This window comes from Coffea arabica, chromosome 5c (assembly GCF_036785885.1).
Source record: "Coffea arabica cultivar ET-39 chromosome 5c, Coffea Arabica ET-39 HiFi, whole genome shotgun sequence".
Classification (NCBI taxonomy): domain Eukaryota; kingdom Viridiplantae; phylum Streptophyta; class Magnoliopsida; order Gentianales; family Rubiaceae; genus Coffea; species Coffea arabica.
Window position 1 is genome coordinate 14,693,027 of NC_092319.1, and position 9,143 is coordinate 14,702,169.

The 9,143-nt window shown below is 38.0% G+C and overlaps 1 protein-coding gene across 1 annotated transcript; it reads left to right on the forward strand.

Annotated features, from left to right (window-relative positions):
- Nucleotides 1–477: 477 nt before the first annotated feature.
- Nucleotides 478–8,928, forward strand: LOC113689191 (ATP-dependent zinc metalloprotease FTSH 12, chloroplastic-like). Its single transcript, XM_072050597.1, has 8 exons — nucleotides 478–547; nucleotides 829–1,052; nucleotides 1,769–2,046; nucleotides 2,436–2,513; nucleotides 2,602–2,844; nucleotides 2,926–3,066; nucleotides 8,242–8,409; nucleotides 8,877–8,928. The coding sequence occupies exons 1-7, from the start codon at nucleotides 504–506 to the stop codon at nucleotides 8,290–8,292; spliced, it is 1,059 nt and encodes a 352-aa protein (XP_071906698.1). The 5' UTR covers nucleotides 478–503; the 3' UTR covers nucleotides 8,293–8,409; nucleotides 8,877–8,928.
- The last annotated feature ends 215 nt before the right edge of the window (nucleotides 8,929–9,143 follow it).

The window sequence follows — 9,143 nt, forward strand, 5'->3', positions numbered from 1 at the left end:
CACTGGCTCAGCTCGCTGCTCCACTTCGTCGCTCCGTCCAGTTGCCCCACTCGGCGCTGGAAAGGTTTAGGTCCCACTTACTTCCCGATTTCGTCAACTGGAATAATTGGATCGCTGGAAGGTAATTTTAAACAATACACACAACTCTGTGTATTTCCGTTTATGCAATTCAATTTTTTTTCGGAGTTGTGAAATAATAATAATAAATGCATGGGTTGATTCTGTTGCTCTGCATACTTGGCACCATTGAATTATTAGCATCATTTTTTTTTCTTTTGGGTTTTTTTAAAAGTTCTTGATTGATGGCCCCTCTCAGTGTGAATCTCAACTAAGGTAATGTGCTTGTTTTCTTGTTTGGGTTTTCAGGACGTAAAGAATTGGGAAGCCAAGTGACTTGGTGTTCTAATTCTTTATGCACTTGTTATGGTGGTTTCTTCTTGAGGAATTTACAAGGCAATTCAAGCACCTCTTATCGACAAAGAAGAGAGCTGGCTAAGGCATATATGGAGACTCTCATTCCTGAGCCTACTCCCACAAATGTCAGAAAGTGTGTGCTACTTTTCCTATCTCACCTGATTTTAGTTTGGAAGAGTACGATTTCAGCTCTCACCGAGGAGCACATGACTTGAACAGTTACTATGACACGAATCTTCTGCATATTTACTTTTATATACATGTTCCAATGTTACCTGATGACATACTTATGACTTCCTTGATAATGTTTGTCATTTGACTGTCTCAATACCTGCCGCCATGATTTTTTTCTTTTATTTTTTAAAGTGCCTTTTGATTGCACTCGTTATCTCAGATGTTTCTTCTTTAATGCAGGTTCAAAAAGGGTTTGTGGAGGAAGACAACTCCAAAGGGCCTAAAACTCAAAAAGTTTATTGAAGGACCTGATGGAACGCTTGTTCATGATAGTTCTTTTGTTGGGGAAGATGCATATGATGATGATGATCATCCCTGGGAGAGTGTAAAAGAAATTATAGACCAAGATGTGAAATTGAACAAAGAAGAGAAGAAGGTTTTGGAAGAAGATTTAACAATTTTGGGTGAGTTTGCAAGTCTGTTTTTCTTCCCTCAAGTTAGTGGGCATGCTCCTTTTACAGACACCCGTGAAAATAAGAAAAGGGAAAAAGATTAATGTTTTTAAATCTGCATTTAACAAGGTTCCTGGGTACATTAATTTTTGGCTTGATGCATGCTTTTTTTTTTAATTGTTTTTATTAAGGACCTGGGACTGGATATTGAGTTGTTTTCTATGTTTTAAGTTAATTAAATTTTAGCTGATTTGGTAATTTAACGTCCTATGTAGAGTTAGTTTATAGAAAACATAAGGATGGAATGTTTTATCAGCAAATATTTTTTGTACAATGTTTCCATTATGTCCTGGTGGAATTCCCGGCTTTAACTATTTTCTTTGACCAGTTGTATACATGTGATTATGTTGTAAGTAAAAATAATGGACTTCAACTGACCAGTGAAGATGCAAGAAGAAACAAGTGTGGAAATGCTGTTGTTTGGTTTGTTATGTCTCTTTTACATACCTGAAGGACTAAACAAAATCAGCATTACTTTGGTAAAAATTGGAGCAGCAAACTTGGATTTGGCATGAATCTGATTTTTTTTTTTTGTGAGTAGTACAAAGTGGAAATTTGATGGGGGTCAAGATGCTGTTAGGTGCCAGCTGCCGCCTTAAGTGCCCCACGATCTGCGTGATGGCCTGTTAATGTGGTTAAATAGCTTTTTTAACAACCTTCTTTTGCAGGAGAAAATCAGGAGAGTCGAGGAACTTGGCGTGAAAGGCTTCAAGCATGGAATGAAATCCTTCAGAAGGATAAGTTAGCTGAACAATTAGATTCATTGAATGCCAGATATGTAGTTGAGTTCGATATGAAAGAAGTTGAGAATAGCCTGCGCAAAGATGTTCTTGAAAAGGTCAAGAACAACCACGGAAACCGAGCGCTGTGGATTTCTAAAAGATGGTGGCGCTACCGCCCTAAACTTCCTTACATGTATTTTCTTCAGAAACTTGATTCTTCTGAGGTAATGATTCTAGTAGTTCATCCTTCTATGTCTGTCTTCGTCTTGCCATTTAGGAAATTGGCGAATCTTTCCTCACGCATTTCTGCACTAATGAGGGAGAGAACTTGTAAAGTTCACATACATGAAAAGATACTTGGTAAAAAAATGATGCAGATGGAGCAATGTGATTTATGTCATGCTTGTGTATGCATAAAACTTGAACCGTGCAACGCTTTCTTGACTGGTTGGCTTCCATTAGTGGGAGTGTGAGATGTTAGATTTCATTGATGAACTCCAGTGGGAGTGTGAGATGTTAGATTTCTTTGATATCCCTTTTTTGATGCTAGGTGCAATAAATTGTTGGAGTCAACTGTAGAAATCAGACTATGATTTGTGTTTGATTTTTGCAGGTCGCTGCTATTGTTTTCGCAGAAGACCTGAAAAGGTTGTATGTGACAATGAAAGAAGGGTTCCCAATGGAGTATATTGTGAGCTTTGCAGCTCTTGGTTATGGTTCAGTTGAAATTGTATTCTTTTTCATTTGAAATTGCATATTTATGCATTGTACTTTCTCAGATAGATATTCCACTTGATCCTTATTTGTTTGAGATGATATCAAGTTCTGGAGCTGAAGTTGATCTCCTCCAAAAGCGGCAGATTCATTACTTTCTTAAAGTTGTCTTTGCTTTGCTACCTGGCATACTGATATTGTGGTTCATAAGAGAATCTCTGATGCTTCTTCACATCACTTCAAGATGTTTCCTTTATAAGAAGTACAATCAACTCTTCGACATGGCTTATGCTGAAAATTTCATTTTGGTAAATTTTATTTTCTCTAAATTTGTAGTTCCGTCGTCGACTTGAGTTTATTTTTGATCTCTTATTCTGCCACTTTCTCAGCCAGTAGGGGAAGTTGGGGAAACAAAGTCTATGTACAAAGAAGTAGTACTGGGAGGAGATGTCTGGGATCTACTAGATGAGTTGCTGATATACATGGGAAATCCCATGCATTATTATGAAAAAGAAGTGAAGTTTGTGCGGGTGAGCTTCCTATGTTGATAACTAAACAGTGGATAAAATATGCCAAGAATTAAAGAGTTGTAATTTTTTCGTGTGTTGAAGATATGTGATCTGATATTATGGAAAGATTTGCTAATATAAATATTAGGAAAGATTTGATTATAGTATCATATATTAATTAGGTATCATATGATTATAGTATCATATATTAATTAGGTAATAGTATGATTATAGTATCTTATGATTATAGTATCCACTTGTGTATATATATATTTGTATATTGTGTAGTCCAAGGTGAAATAGAAGAAAAGTATTTTTTCTCTCCATTTTTCTTAGTTTACATGGTATCAGAGCCCGTCTAGGGTTCTGGGAAAAATACCACCTTTGCTTCTTGTCAATTCCAGCCTTAATTGCTGGTTCCTTTCTTATTCTCTCCAGCCTTCATTGCTGTTCCTGTTACTATACATTTTTTCCCCCCTCCTATTCAATCATGGCGGATGCTACATCCTCAACGTGGCAATTGTCTTCAACTATGGAAGCAGAACAAAGTACACGGAACACAACAGAGCTTCAAAACATCCAGGCAGCATATAGACTAAATGGAAAAAATTATTTGAAGTGGTCTCAATTGGTTCGAACATTCCTGAAAGGAAAAGGAAAGTTGAGTCATCTATTGGAAATAGCACCGGATAGTGAAACGGCGGGGTTTGAAGCATGGGAACAAGAGGATTCAATGATCATGTCTTGGTTATGGAATTCCATGATTCCTGAAATCAGCGATACATGTATGTTTCTTCCTACAGCAAAGGCAATTTGGGATGCCCTTCATCAGACATATTCCAAGGTTAATGATGCAGCTCTTATCTATGACATCAAGACAAAGACAACCGGAGCAAAACAAGGGACAAAAATAGTGACGGAGTATGCCAATTTTCTGCAAAACCAGTGGCAGGAACTGGATTATTACAGGGCACTTGATTTGAACTGTAGCAAATGTGCAGTGTTTATCAAGAAGTTCATAGAAAGGGATCGAGTTTATGATTTTTTGGCTGGCCTAAACTCTGAATTCGATCTTGTACGAATTCAAATTCTGGGCAGGCCAGAGTTTCCTTCTTTAACAGAAGCAATATCCCAAGTACGTCGAGAAGAAAGTCGCAGGGGTATTATGTTAGAGCTACCTTCAATAGAAAATTCAGCCCTTTTAAGTTCCAAATCTCAGCGGTTGGTACTGAACAAGGTTGCTGCGGACAAGACCAATCAAACAAGTGGGCAAAAGAATCGCGAGGAGTTGTGGTGCACATACTGCAAGAAACCATGACACACCATAGATCAATGCTGGAAACTACATGGGAAACCACCCACTCGTGAATGGGGACAAAAAGGTGGCCAGCAAAGGCAGGCTCATATGTCGGTTCAAGATCCAACTCAAGTGATTGGAGGGTTTAGTATGGAGGAAATTGAAAAGCGTAAAAGTATGTTGGAGACAGTTGACAAACCAGCAACTAACAATTCTCAATCAAGGAATCCGGGTATGTGTTCATTGACACTTTCAGGTAAGGCTCTAGTCTCTTTTGCATTTAGTGTTTTAGGCAATGAGCTTAGGAATGTCTGGATTCTTGACTCTGGTGCTACGGACCATATGACTCATATTTCAAATAAATTCAAAACCTATAATCCCTGTCCTAGCAATAGAAAGATTGTTGTTGCAGATGGTACTACAACCACTGTGGCAGGTATCGGTGATGTCCAAGTTACTCCAAATTTGATTCTTAAAAATGTTCTTCATGTTCCTCGATTATCTACAAATTTGATTTCTGTAAAAAAACTTGCCAAGGATCTAGCTGGCTCTGTTATATTTGATGAATCCTGTTGTGACTTTCAGGACCGGGGCTCGGGGAAGAGGATTGGACTAGCTAAGGAGCATGATGGACTCTATTACTTGGATACATCAAGTCAACCAGAATTTAGTAAATCTGCCCTGTCCACATTGTCTTCACCCTCCAATAAAGATGTCATCTGGTTACATCATAGACGTCTAGGTCATGTGTCTTTTTCTGCATTAAAAATAATGTTTCCTTCCTTGTTCAAGGGATTTGATGTTCAGTCTTTTCATTGTGATATTTGCGAGTATGCTAAACACACTCGTGCATCATTTCCTATCAATAATAAACGATCGTCTTCTCCTTTCTTTTTAATCCATAGTGATATTTGGGGGCCATCAACTATTCCAAACATCTTAGGGTCTAAGTGGTTTGTCACATTTATCGATGACTGCACAAGAGTCTCTTGGATCTATTTACTCAAAAATAAGTCTGATTTGAGTTATATTTTCCCTGTTTTTCATGCAATGATTCAAAATCAATTTGGCACCAAGATAAAACACTTTCGTTCAGATAATGCTCGTGATTATTTCAATCAAACCTTGAGTCAGTTTTTCCAAAAAGAAGGAATCATACATGAATCATCCTGTATTACCACTCCACAACAAAATGGAGTGGCAGAACGGAAAAATCGACATCTTCTTTAGTGCACTAGAGCCTTACTGTTTGAACAAAGTGTGCCAAAAACATATTGGGGAGAAGCTGTACTCACATCAGCTTATGTCATAAATAGAATTCCTTCCAAGGTCTTGGGGTTTCAAAGTCCACTAGAGAACCTATCCAAATTTTACCCCGATATTCGATCTTCCTTTAATCTCACTCCTCGAGTTTTTGGATGTACTTCCTTTGTTCATAACCGTGGGAAGTTAGATCCTCGTGCTCTTAAGTGTGTCTTCGTGGGGTACTCATCTACTCAAAAGGGTTACAAATGTTATCATCCACCTACTAGAAAACTCTATGTCTCGGCAGATGTTATATTTGTTGAAAATAAGCCCTATTTCATGACTCCTTATCTTCAGGGGGAGTTAGATACACTTGAAGATAAGGAGTTAAAATTTTCCTCCTTAGAGTTGACCACATCTGAGTCATCCAAATCTGAATTCCAAGAGTCAATTCTTCAATCTGATGTGGTAGAAGGAAAAAAGGAAGACCGTAAAATCTATGACTGGTTCCGGTTTGACCAAGTGTATACAAGGAAAGGAGATCCCATCATGGTTACAAGGCAAGAACAATCCTCTAAACCAAGCTCCGGGAATGAGGTAACAATGAGTGAATCAAATCTGAATTCTACACCACCGACCGACCATTCTTCGAGCTCTAAATCACCTTGTCCTGAGCCTCTTAGCCTTGACCAGGACCTACATCTACCTATTGCTGTAAGGAAAAAACCCCGAGAATGCACCAAAAGACCCCTATATCCATTGTCTCACTTTGTGTCTTTTGAGAAGTTTTCCCCGAGCCATCAAAGCTTCCTTTCCACCTTAAATACAGTCTCTATTCCTAGCTCATTGTCTGAAGCATTATCAAAGAAAGAATGGAGACTTGCTATGGAAGTAGAAATGGATGCATTAGAGAAGAATGGGACCTGGGAATTAGTTGATTTACCAAAGAACAAGAAAATAGTGGGCTGTAAATGGGTGTATGCAGTAAAGTTTAAAGCAGATGGGTCCCTAGAACGCTACAAGACAAGGTTAGTCGCGAAAGGATACACACAGACATATGGAGTAGATTATCGGGAAACATTTGCTCCAGTAGCAAAGATGAATACAGTGAGAATTTTGCTATCCTTGGCTGTTAATTTTGATTGGGAATTACAGCAATACGATGTGAAGAATGCTTTTCTTCATGGAGAGTTAGAAGAGAAGATTTATATGAGCATTCCACCGGGATTCAGTGGGGTTGACAAGAACAAGGTTTGTCGGTTAAAAAAGGCATTATATGGGCTGAAACAATCCCCACGTGCTTGGTTTGGACGATTTGCCAAGGTAATGATAGCTAATGGTTACAAGCAAAGTCAAGGAGATCATACCCTGTTCATAAAGCATTCAGCCTTGGGGGGAGTTACTGTTTTGATTGTATACGTAGATGACATCATAGTGACAGGAAACGATGAAGTAGAGAAGAAAACTTTGAAGTGGTGCCTAGCCAAGGAATTTGAAATAAAGGATTTAGGAAAATTGAAGTATTTTCTGGGAATTGAAGTGGCTCGATCAAGGCAGGGAATTTTTATTTCTCAACAGAAGTATGTTATGGACCTGCTCAAGGAAACAGGCATGACAGCAAGCAAACCAGTTGGAACTCCCATTGAGCAGAATCACAAATTAAGTGAGGCTCATGGAGATACAGCAGTGGACAGAGAGATGTACCAAAGACTTGTTGGGAAACTCATTTATCTCGCACATACTAGGCCAGATATAGTTTACTCAGTCAATGTTATTAGTCAGTTTATGCATGATCCTAGAGCAGTTCATCTACAAGCAGTTTTATCGAGTGCTTCATTACTTAAAGGCACATCCAGGGAAGGGAATTTTATTCAAAAAGGGTCCTGAAATTGATCTGGCAGTTTACACAGATGCAGACTTTGCAGGGTCTCCAGTTGACAGGCGATCAACTTCAGGATATTGTACATTTCTTGGAGGAAACTTAATATCCTGGAGAAGCAAGAAACAAAGTGTGGTAGCAAGGTCAAGTGCTGAAGCAGAGTTCAGGGCTATGGCAGCAGGGGTATGTGAATTATTGTGGGTTAAAATTATCCTAGAAGACTTGAGGATTCAATGGAGCAAACCGATGAAGCTATATTGTGATAACAAATCTGCTATAAGTATAGCTCACAACCCAGTGCAACATGATCGGACGAAGCACATAGAGATAGACAGGCACTTTATTAAAGAGAAGCTAGAAAGTGGACTGATTTGTACTCCATATGTTCCGACAGGACTTCAACTTGCAGATGTGATGACAAAGGGACTGTGTAGCAACATGTTTCATGAAAGTGTTGTCAAGCTGGGAATGGAAGATCTATATTCACCAGCTTGAGGGGGAGTGTTGAAGATATGTGATCTGATATTATGGAAAGATTTGCTAATATAAATATTAGGAAAGATTTGATTATAGTATCATATATTAATTAGGTATCATGTGATTATAGTATCATATATTAATTAGGTAATAGTATGATTATAGTATCATATGATTATAGTATCCACTTGTGTATATATATATTTGTATATTGTGTAGTCCAAGGTGAAATAGAAGAAAAGTATTTTTTCTCTCCATTTTTCTTAGTTTACATCGTGTCATATTATTTGCGTTACAGGGTGTGCTTCTCTCTGGACCTCCTGGAACAGGCAAAACACTTTTTGCCTGAACTCTTGCAAAGGAAAGTGGGTTGCCTTTCGTTTTTGCTTCTGGTGCAGAGTTTACAGATAGTGAAAAAAGTGGTGCTGCAAGAACAAATGAAATGTTTTCTATTGCTAGGAGAAATGTAAGTCTGGCCAGTTTGAAAACCACATTCGATATCTTATAATGTAAATCGTGATGTAGGCTTGTGGTTAAGCTTATTTTTTCCTTGTGTTAGAACAAAAGTTTGATTCAGACCATCTCCATTCTCCTCTCCTCTTCATTCCTTTCTCCCACCCTCTGCTTCTGAAACATCTTGATACAAAGACTACCGTGTCTCCTAAATTTCCCTTTTGCGTGTTTGATGTTTCCATGCTTTATGTTTAACAGTTCCCCATTATTTTTCTGTTGATCATGTTCTTATACATGAAATTTACTAAAGATCATCAGGCAAGAATTCTCTGCCTTTGGAGCTTTTGGAAAAACACATTCTGATTTTCATTAGTTTTGTTTTAGGATTTTTTGTGTTTAAAATTTTTCCCCCCAAAAAACCTTTGATGCCTTTGTGCTATGTCTAGGAAGAACAAAATTTAATCTTCCTTCTTTATGCAGGCTCCTGCTTTTGTTTGTGTTGATGAGATTGATGCTATTGCTGGGAGGCATGTCGCGCCCCATTTTTTGAATAAATGAATAAATAAGATGGTTTAAAAAATGTGTTTTTTGATTCAATTTGTGATTGGAAAATGAATTGTGATTTAAAAGAAAAATGGGTCTAAATGGGGGTTTGAAAATGCGACGATTTGACCCAAAATTATAGTTTAAAAAGGGTTTTTTGAAAAAATGGGAGTCGCCACTTGGTAATGAGTTAAGGTGTACCAA